We start from the raw sequence: 14,627 nt of genomic DNA, 5'->3' as shown, positions 1-14,627 counted from the left end.
GTAAGTAGACATAGATGAAAAATCTGCAAAAACGCAGAAAGTCTGCTGAAAGGGAAACGTAGTCGGTATTTGCTAAAATAGAGAACTTTGTCCACTATTTTTTTTAACTTACTTTCACATAAACAAAAAATTTAATTTAATTTTATTAAAATAGTTCGATTTAAAGCAGATAATTTAACATATTTCATACTTTCTTTTTCGTCTTTTTTCTTCATCTTCATCTTCATTTCATTAATAAATAAATAATTAAGAAAAAGTAACCGTGATTTTCAAAGTATTAAAAACTATAGTCGTTGTTCTCTAGACGAAGAATTAAAATGAATGTGTAGAATAAGATCAGCAAACTATTGATCCTTATTTGAAGAAAACTTCATCCATTATTTTCTTCAATTTTTTTACATAACTAAATTCTATTCTATTTTAATAAATAGCACGCGGTGACTGTTTTCCATTCAGCGGATTTTTTGATGGTTTATTAGATTTTTCTGTTTTTTTTTTTGAGTGAATATAGTGATTTGTTTTCATAGCTTTATAATCACGGTCAGGGTAAATAATTTGTGTATATACAAAATGCCTACAATCACATACTTTCACAACAAATTTACCATATCTTAGAAGGTTCAGTATATGTAGGGGCAAACAGTATCGGATCATAAATACATTCGTTTGTCTGATAGTTTTTGTAGACATTTTGTATGTGAATGTTTCCAAGCTATTATAGCACAAACAAATCTAATCTTTTGGCGCTACGTCATTGTCATATGGCGTGAGGTCTGTCCAATTTAAGTCCGGGTTCACTTTATTGAAGAAACTATTCTTTCAATATTATGTTCTATATTCATTCATAGTTTCTAATAGATTCGGCAGACACCATTACCAAGCCCACACACACACATATGTAGAAATGTATGAAGAAAAAAATTCCCTATTACTATGTAGTTAAATCAATTAGCATTTTTTTATGTTATAATTCTTTTATTGAACATTTAATTGACAATGTCTCAAGATCTTTGTATTCCTAGTCTGGAGAGTAAATTCAATGCTTTTATTTCATCTTCGCGTATCCTTTCCTTCTCTTCAGCTAATTTTGCATTCCGTATAGCTTTCTGTAAGGATTCTTCTTTACGAACTTCGGCTTCCAATTTTTCTAGTTGGCTTTTACGCATAGCTCCATAGAAAACTCCGGCCACAAGCATTGACCAACGAGCCAATTTAATTAAAGGAGACACATTTACAGGAGCTTGGGACATTTTTGGTAATATTTAAAAAATTGATAAAAATTTTTAAATGTAAACTTAACGAAAGAACGATAAAAATCCATTCAAATTTGTCGCAGCTCTAACGAACAAGGAAGGTGCAATTAAAGGGTATATTTTAAGGTTCTGTCGTTGAAACAGCTAATTACAATAAGTAGATGAAAATAATATAACTATTGGCATTAATTGCGTTGGTCTAGCCGTTATCCTTGGGTGTTACTTATTTTATACGAATATGAATAGGACAGATACCACGTTCGTTTCCACCAGTGAAATTTCAAATAAAAAATTTTGACAAATACTGTGTGAAAATGGGACTGGGAACAAAAACTTGTTTGATTATATACATTTTCCTACTTTTCTATAATATTTGGAAATATGAAAGTTATTTGCCACCATTTATAAGGAAAATAGGTTTGGATGATTTCTTTAAACTGCTCTTAAAAAGGGTTGTTAATATACAAAGCAAAAAGGCAAGAAATCGCTTATTATTTTAGCAGATTTTTCTGTTGTGTCTATTAAAAAATTTCTTTCGGTGTATTGTTTAAACTCGAAAAAAACTATCTTTCGCTTGGCTCAACAAATCAAAGGTTAAGGTGGGTATTAAGTCCGTGTTTAGCTGGTAAAGTCAAAATTAAATTAAATTTTATACAACTGTACAAAATTATACCAAATTTTATTATAAAATTAAAACGCTTCTCAAAAGAACTTCTTTGGAAGTGAAAAAGTCAACTGTCACAAGTCCAAATCTCTGCGGGGATGGAGATCTTAATTACAATTACATTGTTTTTTCATTGTCTTGCGACATTTAATTGATCGAAATTTATTTTTCACTTTAAGCGACCAAATAGCGTATTTACTAAGAATTATTCAAAAGAACTTCGTTGGATGTGGAAAAAGGTTGACGGGGATGCGTCTAAAAAGAAATTGTGGAACAACTTCCAATTTTTTTCTGGGTAGAATGAAGTTTTTATTAAAAAAGGCAGCATTCGACATCCGCTTTTAAATGTTTGTTTATATTCTTCCAAAAACAGTTTTTTAGGAGTGTTCTTAAAACCATTACTGAAAAAATGTGTAAGTAGACACAGTTGAAAAATCTGCAAAAAATATATAGAAGTAATGATGAAAAATAGAAGTTTTCAAATCAAAATGGAAAACAACTCTAATTGTTAATTAATCGATAATTGTATTATTTTTCAAATAGACGAAATCCCCTTGAAGAAGTCAACAAGTATTGACGAAACGTTGGGATAAAAATGTTTTCTTCTTTCTATCAATGAATTTAAGTCCGATTAGCTAAATAAAACATAAAATATAAAGCTTTTTTGTTTTAACGGAATTATTAATAATAATTGCGTTACCTAAGACGTATACGCAGTTACTAATTTTGTGCGATGACAAAAGCTTTTTTACGTTTTCGATCGCGTCTCGAAGTGATATCAGCTCATTATACATTCAGTAAGAAAAGAACATGTACTGTTTAATAAGCTTAGTTTTGTTAAGTTGTGTAATGGCCGATAAAATTGGTATAGTCGATTATGAGTATGTTAAAAGCCTATCTGAACATCCAGAAATTTTGCTAATTGATGTACGAGAACCACATGAAATTGAACAGACTGGTAAAATTCCAACGAGCATAAATATTCCACTGGCAAGTGTAAAAACAGCTTTGGGTAATGGCACTACGCCGGAGGAGTTTAAAGCAACTTATGGCCGGGATAAGCCAACTGTTAATACCACAATTGTTTTCCAATGCCGTTCGGGACGACGATCACAGCAAGCTGCAGAATATGCTGTGGCCTTAGGTTATAAAAATGTTAAAAATTATAAAGGTTCTTGGATTGATTGGGCCGAACATGAAGGTTTACCCAAATAATTATGACCATCATAACGCCTGCAGAAAAGCAAAACAACTTAATATACAAACATTTCGGCTTATACTTTAAACTTGAATATTTCATTCTTATTGCAAATTTGCTCAATAAAAATTTTTTAGCATAAAAAACTCATAGTAATTTGTTGGTAATTAATAGAAAGTGATCTGCTTAGTTAGCGAATTTATAAAAACGTAAAGAAACAAAATACGGTATACAACATGTTAAGCGGGTTTCTGCTTCAGGTTGTCTAACAAAGAAAAACAAAATTCCTTTTTATTATTCAACATTGTTCCCTTCAAGAGCGAAACAACGATTATAACGACCTTCCAATTTTTTGATACCATTTTGGTAGTACTCCTTCGGTCTCAGTTTCAGCGATCACCTCTTCATTGCAGCCAAAGTTTTTCCCTGCGAGCATCCTTTTGAGGTCTGAGAACAAGAAAAATTCGCTGGGGGCTAGATCTGGAGAATACGATGGGTGGGGAAGCAATTCGAAGCCCAATTCATGAATTTTTGCCATCGTTCTCAATGACTTATGACACGGTAGTACTCCTTCGGTCTCAGTTTCAGCGATCACCTCTTCATTGCAGCCAAAGTTTTTCCCTGCGAGCATCCTTTTGAGGTCTGAGAACAAGAAAAATTCGCTGGGGGCTAGATCTGGAGAATACGATGGGTGGGGAAGCAATTCGAAGCCCAATTCATGAATTTTTGCCATCGTTCTCAATGACTTATGACACGGTGCGTTGTCTTGGTGGAACAACACTTTTTTCTTCTTCATATGGGGCCGTTTCGCCGCGATTTCGACCTTCAAACGCTCCAATAACGCCATATAATAGTCACTGTTTCTGCATAACAGTTTTGCTACGCATGTGAAATTTTCAACCTGTATGTAATGCGCTTTACAGACTATCAGTTATTCCGGACGGAATGTCGGTGTTTGTAAAGAATCGTACAGTGTGTCGGATCGATACGACTTGTCGGCGATGACTAAATAATCGGTAAATGTGTTATCGATCCCATAAACATGCAGCAGTATCGATTATGCCGTCGGACTTAACTTATAATGTGCACAATATATGGGATATGTTCGACACGAGCACTGTCGTCCGGAATAACTGATAGTCTGTAAAGCGCATAATGTTTCGAATTGGATTTAAGCGAAATCATTTGAAGCCCAAACAACATACACAAAATAATGCGCTTTATGCGCTTTACAGACTATTAATTATTCCGGACGGAATGTCGGTGTTTGTAAAGAATCTTACAGTGTGTCAGATCGTTACGACTTGTCGGCGATGACTAAATAATCGGTAAATGTGTTATCGATCCCACAAACATGCAGCAGTATCGATTATGCCTTCGGATTTAACTTATAATGTGCACAATATATGGGATATGTTCGACACGAGCACTGTCGTCCGGAATAACTGATAATGTGTAAAGCGCATAATGCGCTTTACAGACTAAAGCGCATTACAGACTATCAGTTATTCCGGACGGAATTGCGGTGTTTGTAAAGAATCTTACAGTGTGTCACTTTGTGTGAAAAGATAATTTACTGTGTTGGTAACTCTAAACAAAAATAATTCTAATCAAATGTTTTTCATCAGGGTGTCTTCGCCGGAGGTCACATTCTGTTTTGTGGGTGATTGGGAACAATTGTAAATTGATGAGACTGACCACCATCTGCGTTTATTTCTACTAAATCAGGATTATATTTAAAACATCTCGATACAATCTGTATAATCAAGAAAAATGTAGGTTTGTTGCATAATATGAAATGTTGTTTTGGAAGTGGTGTTTAGGCCAAACTAACTCTGTAAATATTAAGAATGTCGTTTAGATCTGCATTTGGACGACTTGGAATTGTCAAGAATTTTATCTGTCTAAAATATGGAACTGCAATAAACACCTCATTGAACAAAGTTCCAGTTGTAACTGGAATCTCAGAGTCGAACTTTGTCAGACAGTACTCGGCAAACACACCGATTCCAATAGTTTACTATGATGAAATAAAAAAGTTACCAAAACAACCAAATAAATTATTAATTGATGTTCGAGAACCTAAAGAGTTGCAAGAGACTGGTCAAATACCTACATCAATAAATATTCCCTTGGGTCAAGTAGCTACGGAGTTATCGCCAATGGTTGATGCTGGTACTTTCAAGGCAAAGTATGGACGTGATAGACCGAATAAAGATACGGAAATTATATTCCACTGTAAGATTGGTAAACGATCAAATAGCGCAGCTGAGATAGCCAGGAGTTTAGGCTACACAAACACCAAAAACTATTTAGGATCTTGGACGGAATGGGCTGAAAAGGAAGGATTACCCAAATAAAGGTGAACGTAAATGTTAAAACATTAGGGTAAATTAAAAAATTAGACCAAATTGAATTATTCAAACAATTATTTTATAAAAGTTGTTTTTATTAAATCTAGATAGGAGATTCCAAATATGGCTTAAATTGTGAAGAAAGGGATAGAACAAAATATATTTTGATATGTCCAACAATATAATGTGCCATTCAATTATAATCAAATGTCTTCAAATAAAGGATTTTCTACCTTATAAAAAAGAGCGGAACGTTTTTAACATTTTGAAAATGTAAGATTTGTAGACTTATTGAAAAACCATTACTGATGTTTTAGTAAAACTGTGTTGCGTTATCATCCATGTTTGTGTTGTTTTATTATTAGCCTAATTTTGAGGTTTGTACAGGTTTTTGCAGTACATAGGTCAATTAGCCTGTGTCAAGTTCGAGAAACTCTGCCATAATTATCTGGGGGTGAGTCGGGTAGGTTTATCTGGGCTAGCGAAAAGTTGAAACATTGATTACGTATGGGATAAACGTCAGCTTCTATCAAATACTTAAAATGTAGAATGGAGGGGAATTTTTTGTTTCTGTATTCGATCGTAAATACTAAAGAATGAATTCATAACAAAACTTTTGTTGGAGCTAAGTTGTTTTAGTTTCAAGTCTTTGGACACTTCCCTTGGATATTACTCTTTTTATTTAAATGAAGTAAAGTTCGGAAGGAATATTCTGATTTATGGAAAATCAACTTTAATGTTCGGTAGCCAAAGATGATTAAGCCGTTGCAAAATTTCCGGAAATTTAAAGAGAAACGCCTTATTTTGACTAAATATTTCCCCAATAAATAACAACTAAATTTATTACTACAGTTTAATTATTTTTTTATTTGGTATTTGAAATTAAATCTAAATATAATACTGAATTAAGCGCTAAAGCGACGTATATTTAATACATGAATACAATAAATGAGTATCTATATTTTTACAAATATACCTGAAAAAATAATGAACTAAAAAAGAAACTTCTTTTTCAAATCAAAGGACTATATGCTATCTTTTAATCCAAAAAATTACTAAACATAGTGAATTGTAAAAATTGATATAATTCAGTCTACATAAATATCTTGTGGAACTATTCATTAAAGCTATGGCTTAATCGACTTCCTCTACTGTTGGACCATTGTATTTTCCACCACAGAAGCTACCTGCTTGTTGGCTACAGTTATTGCCTCCATTCGTCTGTTGATGCATGCGAGTCATAATTGGTTGGCAAATTTTGGTCAATTCTTCCATTTTGTAATCGAATTCTTCTTTGTCAGCCATGGTATTGCTATCCAACCATTTTATGGTTTCTTTGCATTTCTCCAAAACGCGATCCTTTTCGGATTGTGGAACCTTATCTCCGGCATCTTCGATAGCCTGTTTTACACTGAAAACATACGATTCCAATTGATTGCGGGATGCTACCCGTTGGCGATGCTTCTCATCCTCCTCAGCATATTTTTCTGCTTCATTTACCATGCGATCTATATCGGCTTGTGACAAGCGGCCCTTATCATTCTTTATGACAATGTTCTTAGCATTACCCGTACTCATTTCCTTCGCTGTAACATTCAGAATGCCATTAGCATCCATATCGAATGTAACATCCACTTTTGGTACGCCCCTTGGCGCTGGTGGTATGCCCGTCAAATTGAAGGTTCCCAGTAGATTATTGTCCTTTGTCATGGCCCGTTCTCCTTCAAAGACTTGTATGGTAACGGCTGGCTGGTTGTCAGCATACGTGGTGAATGTTTTAGTTTGCTTACATGGAATGCGTGAGTTGCGTTCAATTAGTTTGGTCATAACACCGCCAGCAGTCTCAATACCCAGAGATAAGGGAGCTACATCGACCAGTAAGACATCTTGAATGGCACTGCTCTTGTCTCCACTTAAAATGGCCGCTTGTATGGCTGCTCCGTAGGCCACAGCTTCGTCGGGATTGATGGACAAGTTAAGGCTCTTGCCACAGAAGAACTGTTGAAGTAAGTTCTGGACTTTAGGTATACGTGTTGAACCACCCACCAAGACAATATCGTGGATTTGATTCTTGTCCATTTTGGCATCATTTAAAGCTTTTTCTACCGGCTGCAATGTGTTGCGGAATAAATCCGAACATAGTTCCTCGAAACGGGCCCGACTTATCTTTGTATAGAAGTCAATACCTTCGTAGAGAGCATCCACTTCAATAGTAGCTTCGGTGCTCGATGAAAGGGTTCTTTTGGCTCGTTCTGCAGCCGAGCGCAAACGTCTCAAAGCCCTTGCATTTGAACGTATATCCTTTTTATATTTGCGTTTAAATTCTTCGGCGAAATGATTCACTAGGCGATTATCGAAATCTTCACCACCAAGGTGTGTATCACCCGCCGTTGCTTTCACTTCAAATAACGAACCTTCATCGATAGTTAAAATGGAAACGTCGAATGTACCACCACCCAAGTCGAAGATAAGAACATTTCGTTCTCCTTTGAGATTCTTGTCCAGACCATAAGCCAAAGCAGCAGCTGTAGGTTCATTGATGATTCTTAAAACATTCAGGCCAGCAATTGCACCAGCATCTTTGGTAGCTTGCCGTTGTGAATCGTTGAAATAGGCTGGCACTGTAATCACAGCATCACGAATGGTGGTTCCCAAATAAGATTCGGCCGTCTCCTTCATTTTTGTCAAAACCATAGAGCTTATTTCCTCCGGAGCGAACCGTTTTTGCTCCCCTTTGAACTCTACGGAAATTTTGGGCTTACCACAATCGTTAACTACTCTGAAAGGCCAATGTTTCATATCATCCTGGATTTTGGGATCTTCAAATTTGCGTCCAATCAAACGTTTTGCATCAAATACTGTATTCTGGGGATTCATGGCCACTTGGTTTTTGGCAGCATCACCAATCAGGCGTTCTGTGTCGGAGAATGCTACATAGCTGGGTGTTGTGCGGTTACCTTGGTCATTGGCTATGATTTCCACTTTACCATGTTGAAAGACACCAACACAGGAGTATGTTGTACCCAAATCAATTCCAATTGCAACCATTTTGTTTTGTTGTCTTTTCAAATTTTACTTTATAAATACTTTTTAGCCGTTACTTTTAACAAAGTTTTAAATAAACTTCTTCACTTCTCAACTTTCGTGTTTCTCTTTTAAGTTCTTTTTACCAACTGATGGCCAGCGACCGCCTGAGTTGGGTATTTATAGTCGTTAGCTCTTCAATGCCGAAACCCTCTAAGCAAAGAGAATATTCCATAGGAATTTTCTTGAACTTTGTCGATGAGTCTCGTTATTTGTGGTATGTTCTCTTGTACACTCATTTTATATAGGGTTGTATTTTTACTGCATTCGGTGAAATAGAGACGTAGAAAACGAATCAAAACAACACTACACCACGAATGGTGTAGTTAGTAGAAAACCCCTTAAACATGGAATACTATTGCACAACGAAGATGAAAAGTTACCATCATGAAGAATAAATTGCTTTACTAATACAAAAATTTTGCAAATACCCATTTACGTTAGTTTTGTTTGGTTGCCCTAATCAAATTTCAACAGTGAAATTTATTTTTTACCATTATATAATTGTCGTTAAAGAATAATAAATTCCCATATCAGATTTTCGACCAAGCGATATCAAGGTAAAGAGAACTGCCTTTTTGTCCTACTGTAGGGTATTTGTGTTTGGCACTGAGAGCCACTCTCTTAAAATTCTCTCAGTTCACTCACCAACATTCACATACATACAGTGATGCCAACTCCCGGAAGGCAAAAAGCACCAAAACTATATTATAAATTGTAACATACCACCTCCCACCACAAAAACTACTAAAGCCAACTAAAATTCAATGCTCTACTAAAAAAAACTTCCAAAGATGTATTATAGAAGATTTCGTGTATTGATTTGGCGCATTTTTAATTTTATGAAATTATGAACCTCTCTTCAAGTGTACACCTATATGGGATATGTTCGACAGAAGCACTGTCGTCCGGAATAACTAATAGTCTGTAAAGCGCATAATGTCTTTCATATTTCAAAATATTTTTTTACAGGAAAAAAAACATTTTTTCAACATTAAATTTCGAAATATTAATATTTATTTCAATTTCAATTAGAGTTGCCAGATTCAATTGGCCTATAGTCTGGAATTTTGGAAAAAGTTGGCTGGATTATAAACAAAACTGGATTTCGTAAATCCCCAAATATGAGGAATAAAACTATTTATTAAAATATTTAAATAAATAATAAAAACACAACAAAACATTTATAATTCAGTCTTTCCAAAAACATAAATAAAATAAATTTAATTAAATTAAAAAAGCTATAACATATTTATTTTAATAAGTTTGATCTGCCAAAAAAATTTGCCTACCAGAAATATTGATTTAAGACCCCATAAAATATATACCGATCGACTCAGAATCACCTCCTGAGTCGATCTAGCGATTGGTGTCCGTCCGTCCGTCTGTCCATGTATTTGTTGTTCACAGGATTACGGTCGCAATTATTAACCGATTTTGATGAAATTTGGTACAGGGAGTTTTTTTGGCACAAGGACGAACGCTATTGAATTTGGAAGAAATCGGATCAAATTTAGATATAGCTCCCATATATATGTATCGTCCGATTTCGCCAAATGGGGTCACGTTGCGCTTTTTTCATACGGATCGTCACCAAATTTGGCAAAAGATATTCTTTTTCACCGCCCTTCAAGTCTGCAAAATTTCATCCAAATCGGTTCAGATTTAGATATAGCTCCCATATATATGTATCGCCTGATTTTCCCAAATTTGGCCACAAAACCCTTATTTATCAACCGATCTTACTCCAAGTTGGCTAACTGTAATCTTCCATTACACTAACTATATATGCAAAAAATTATCGAAATCGGTTCAGATTTAGCTATAGCTCCCATATATATGTACCGCCAGATTTTTCTAAATTTTGCCATAAAACCCTCATTTATCAACCGATCTTACCCAAATTTGGCTAAATGTAGTCTTCTATAGCACTAACTATATGTGCAAAAAAATCATCGAAATCAGTTCAGATTTAGATATAGCTCCCATATATATGTATAGCCCGATTTTCCCAAATTTGGCCATAGAACCCTTATTTATTAACCGATCTTACTAAAAGTTGGCTAGATCCAGTCCTCTTTAGTACTAACCATATGTGCAAAATTTCATCGAAATCGGTTCAGATGTAGATATAGCTCCCATATATGTATCACCCGATTTTGAAAAATTCGCCCCTAATAACCTTATGTTTGACCACACAGGCCTCATTTCTTAACTGATCTTACTCAAATCTTGCACAAGGTAACCTTTTGTGGTATTAATCAAACCCGCAAAATATTATGCAAATTGGTTCAGATTTAGATATAGCTTCCATATATATACATCGCCCGATTTTCCCAAATTTGGCCATAGTACTCTTATTTATTAAGCAATGTTACTCAAATTTCAAATTTTGATGTACTAGCCGATCGTACTTATACGTACTTGTAGCTCTTACATAAGAATATTGCTCGGTTTTTACAAATTTGTATTTATTACCCACACTAATTTAACGATTTTCTCTTTTTTAATATGGGCTCAATATTAGTGGCATACTAACTCCGTAGGTGCAATATCAACACAGCCAGCGTAGGGCCACAATGTAGGACATTTTCACTCAACACAATTTGTAATAATTTTTACATTTTGGTGGCTCTAGAGGAGGAAATTAGAAGCCGGCAAAGCTTGATCTTTAACAATGTGTGGTAAACTTTATTCCTGTAGAAAATTTTGTCAACATTTTATTTCTATAGAACTTTTTATCAAAATTGTTTTTCTATAGAAATTTTTTTCAAAATATTATTTCTATAAAAAATTTTCTCAAAATTTTATTTCTGTGGAATTTTTTCTCAAAATTTTATTTCTATAGAATTTATTGTCAAAATTTTATTTCTATAGAAAAATTTCTCACAAAAATTTGTTTATAGAAACTTTTTCCAAAAATTTATTTTTATAGAGATTTAACGAAAAAGATTACTAATTTGGGTAGAATTCTACCAACTGTGGCAACCGTGGTGGTAATACAAATTTATATTCTAAGTTATATACGTTGCATATTCATGTTTTAAGATAATAAAGTACTTAGAACCATTTTTGTTTTGTATTTTTTTTTTTAATTTAACGAAAAATATAGTAGGGAAAATTGTTTGGGAATGTATGGGTAAGTAGGGAACTTTTTTTATCCTTGTACACGGATGAAAAAGACTGTTTTTCATATGTTTGGCTATAAACATTATATGTTTGGAACACAAATTTTTAAACACAATATTTTTGAGTGCAAGCATATAATGTTCATAAACTAGCATAACATGTTTGGGACATATATGTTAATATGTTAGAACATATTATGTTTGGGACATAAAATGTTTGTAAATATAATATGCTTGGATGCAAACATATATTAATTTAGAAATAGCCTATAAACATATATGTGTTTAGTAGCTTGGAGCGCTATTTAACAGGGATCGATATTGAATTAAGTTTGTGGTTGTTGCTTGTTATTACAAAATTAACATTTTATTTTTCCTTGGGCAATTGATCAGCTACTTCTTTGATCCTTACAAACTGTGTGGTCCGCTGTTCGAATCCCCGTCCGGCAAAAGGTAAAATTAAAATAAAAAAATTGAATAATTTCTTCTACAATGTTTGTGTTACAGAAAAAGGTGCTAAGAACTAAAAAATGTCGTGGGAGTGAGAAAGATGTGGGGGAATATACAATTAGGCAGAAACAAAATTTTGAGCATTCAGGTCGAAAACCTATGTTGTTAGCACCTATATTACCTGTTTATTTTCATAATTCATTATGATTGTAAATATATAAATAAATAAATAAAATTTTGAGCACAATATTGTTTGGGAGAATTTTTTAAGCATATAATATTTTTGGGTGCAAAATGCTTCCAAACATATTATATGTTCACAAAATAACATATTGTTTTTTGGAAGACAACATTATTGAATTTGGATGCAAAAATACAAAATGTTTGGAACTTAGACTACCCAAACATATATTGTTTAGACCAATATGCTTTCAAACATATTATATATTGGAAGAGATCAAACATATAAATGTTTGGGCAATACCCAAAAATGTATATGCTTGAAGCAAAATATGTTTGGGAGTATATGTTACAGAAGCGATTTTTTATGAGGGTGTATAAATGTGTAAATTGAACCCACGACCCTTGGCATGCAAGGCAGACATGCTAACCACTGCTCCACGTGGCCAACAAATATATGTTTTTGTTAAATAATGTTATGTTTGCATGAGCTCGTGGGCGCTGCAAACTATGCTATATAAATGTAACTTATAACGATAATTGTCTACTGGTGACTATAACAGGTACGTAGCCCAGTGGATAGTGTGTTGGCTTACAAACTGTATGGTCCTCGGTTCGAATCTCCGTCCAGGCGAAAGGTAAAATTTAAAAAAATTATAAAATTGAATAATTTCTTCAACATTATTTGTATTGCAGAAAAAGGTAGCAAGAACTAAAAAATTTCGTGGAAGTGAAAATTATGTGAGGGAATGAGCACAATCTTCTTTGGGGAAAATTCTTCCAAGCATATAATATTTTTGGGCTGAAAATGCTTCCAAACATATAATATGTTCACATAAAACAAACATATTAATGTTTTGGCAGTATCCAATAATATATGTGCTCCCTGCAAAATATGTTTGGAACATATGTAACTCTAATTTTTTTATTTTTAGGTAGAGACAAAAATTTTAGTAAAAAAGTATTTTTAATGAAAGAATAGTAATGAAATGGGACAATTTTGTAGTGTGTATCGTTTTTTAATGAAAAGTGAAAATTTTGAGTTACTACGCTTTCTCTCTCTGGGTGGTTAAAAGTAATTAACACTCAAAAATCACCTTATTGAGAATGAAAAACATAAATAACTAAACGTATAGTCTTTTCTATTAAAATATTTTTTCAAAGTATATTTAGCTGGAAATATTATTTAATAGCTGGTAACTGGACATGACATAGAAAATCTGGAAATTCCAGTCCACCTGGCAACCCTAATTATGAGTGCTTTTGTGAATTTAATACAAACGTTTTTATCAAGTTCAGAAATTAGGCACTTGTCGCTAGACATTTCCCAGCAAAAACTCTTGTTACTAGGTATGAGTATAAGTATGCCTGCGCCAAATTGGTTCTAAACATTACCCTAAATACAAATATTGATTAAAAAAAGAATCCATACCACCTTAATAACAATCAAATTCTACATTTGGCAATATAGTCGAGTTTCTTAAGCTTTTGAAAGTCTAATCCGAATTTTTGTATGAAAAGATATCGTCAATTAAACTTAACACTAAATGAAAATGCCAGAAACCATAAATTCTCTCTGAGATTCGTTTTTACAATTTTACTATTTTATCCACAATTTGAACATGTTTGATACACCAGATGATTTATAATCAAGTTAAATATTCAAAAGTTCATATTTGAACAAAAAATTGTGACTAAAACCGCGAAAATACAAAATTAAATTTTTAGCAAATTTTCTCTTTACGAAAAACACAAAACGAAATGTCAGAAAATTTATTTGGGCTTCTTCAACATTTTCTGGTCGGAGAGCGATGGGTCATCTATATTTTAAAGAGTCTATGCCAGAAACCACCAAGTTGGTGCTTTTTTGAAAAGGCACTAAAAATGTAATTTGGTGCTTTTTGGAAATCAAAAAGCACTAAATTTGGTGCTAAAAGCACGAAATTGGCATCACTGCTTACACATACTTAACAGAGCAAAAATGTTTATTATTTTTCTTCTCTTTGAGTCTCTCAATGCTTCATGCAAAATAGACCTGCCTCAATACTTGCAGCGACGTACATGCCGCACAATTGTAGATACGAATGGCAAATAGAAAGTTTCAGACAGTGTTGCCAGGTTAGGGGTTTCCCCCCCCAAATTTAGGGGTTTTTTTCACGTTAAGGGGGATTTTTAGGGGTAAAATTTATTTGGGGGGATTTTTGGGGGTAAAAAATTATTTCAGACCTTATAAAGTGGAGCAATTCTCAAGCAAATTCGGAACAATTCTAGCATGAGTTATGAGAAAAAAGATGCGGAAAGTAAACAAGAAGATCC

General features: G+C 33.7%; 4 protein-coding genes across 5 annotated transcripts; 2 read left to right on the top strand and 2 right to left on the bottom strand.

The window, feature by feature from the left end:
* Nucleotides 1-954: 954 nt before the first annotated feature.
* Nucleotides 955-1,392, bottom strand: LOC142230029 (uncharacterized). The gene has a single exon (XM_075300671.1). It carries the CDS (start codon nucleotides 1,248-1,250, stop codon nucleotides 1,002-1,004), a length of 249 nt encoding a protein of 82 aa, XP_075156786.1. The 5' UTR covers nucleotides 1,251-1,392; the 3' UTR covers nucleotides 955-1,001.
* Nucleotides 1,393-2,704: 1,312 nt separating this feature from the next.
* LOC142229709 (rhodanese domain-containing protein CG4456-like) lies at nucleotides 2,705-3,261 on the top strand. The gene has a single exon (XM_075300309.1). The coding sequence runs from the start codon at nucleotides 2,728-2,730 to the stop codon at nucleotides 3,130-3,132; it is 405 nt and encodes a 134-aa protein (XP_075156424.1). The 5' UTR covers nucleotides 2,705-2,727; the 3' UTR covers nucleotides 3,133-3,261.
* Nucleotides 3,262-4,711: 1,450 nt separating this feature from the next.
* Nucleotides 4,712-5,715, top strand: LOC142229887 (rhodanese domain-containing protein CG4456-like). Of its 2 annotated transcripts, XM_075300499.1 has the most exons (3): nucleotides 4,715-4,890; nucleotides 4,965-5,503; nucleotides 5,577-5,715. In XM_075300499.1, the coding sequence occupies exon 2, from the start codon at nucleotides 4,966-4,968 to the stop codon at nucleotides 5,473-5,475; it is 510 nt and encodes a 169-aa protein (XP_075156614.1). In that variant the 5' UTR covers nucleotides 4,715-4,890; nucleotide 4,965; the 3' UTR covers nucleotides 5,476-5,503; nucleotides 5,577-5,715. The 2 variants fall into 2 exon arrangements, with proteins under 2 accessions (XP_075156683.1, XP_075156614.1); XM_075300568.1 differs by having other exon boundaries at nucleotides 4,712-4,894; nucleotides 4,965-5,715.
* Nucleotides 5,716-6,308: 593 nt separating this feature from the next.
* Nucleotides 6,309-8,657, bottom strand: LOC142229802 (heat shock protein 68-like). The gene has a single exon (XM_075300407.1). The coding sequence runs from the start codon at nucleotides 8,515-8,517 to the stop codon at nucleotides 6,604-6,606; it is 1,914 nt and encodes a 637-aa protein (XP_075156522.1). The 5' UTR covers nucleotides 8,518-8,657; the 3' UTR covers nucleotides 6,309-6,603.
* Between the last annotated feature and the right edge of the window lie 5,970 nt (nucleotides 8,658-14,627).

This window comes from Haematobia irritans, chromosome 1 (assembly GCF_050003625.1).
Source record: "Haematobia irritans isolate KBUSLIRL chromosome 1, ASM5000362v1, whole genome shotgun sequence".
NCBI classification, from domain to species: domain Eukaryota; kingdom Metazoa; phylum Arthropoda; class Insecta; order Diptera; family Muscidae; genus Haematobia; species Haematobia irritans.
The sequence above is the reverse complement of the archived record's forward strand: the minus strand, read 5'-3'. Positions and strand labels throughout refer to the sequence as shown.

What these genes read in the sequence shown, in the direction of transcription:
- LOC142229802 (XM_075300407.1), bottom strand. Translation starts at nt 8,517, where the DNA reads ATGGTTGCAATTGGAATTGATTTGGGTACAACATACTCCTGTGTTGGT.
- LOC142229709 (XM_075300309.1), top strand. Translation starts at nt 2,728, where the DNA reads ATGTACTGTTTAATAAGCTTAGTTTTGTTAAGTTGTGTAATGGCCGAT.
- LOC142229887 (XM_075300568.1), top strand. Translation starts at nt 4,966, where the DNA reads ATGTCGTTTAGATCTGCATTTGGACGACTTGGAATTGTCAAGAATTTT.
- LOC142230029 (XM_075300671.1), bottom strand. Translation starts at nt 1,250, where the DNA reads ATGTCCCAAGCTCCTGTAAATGTGTCTCCTTTAATTAAATTGGCTCGT.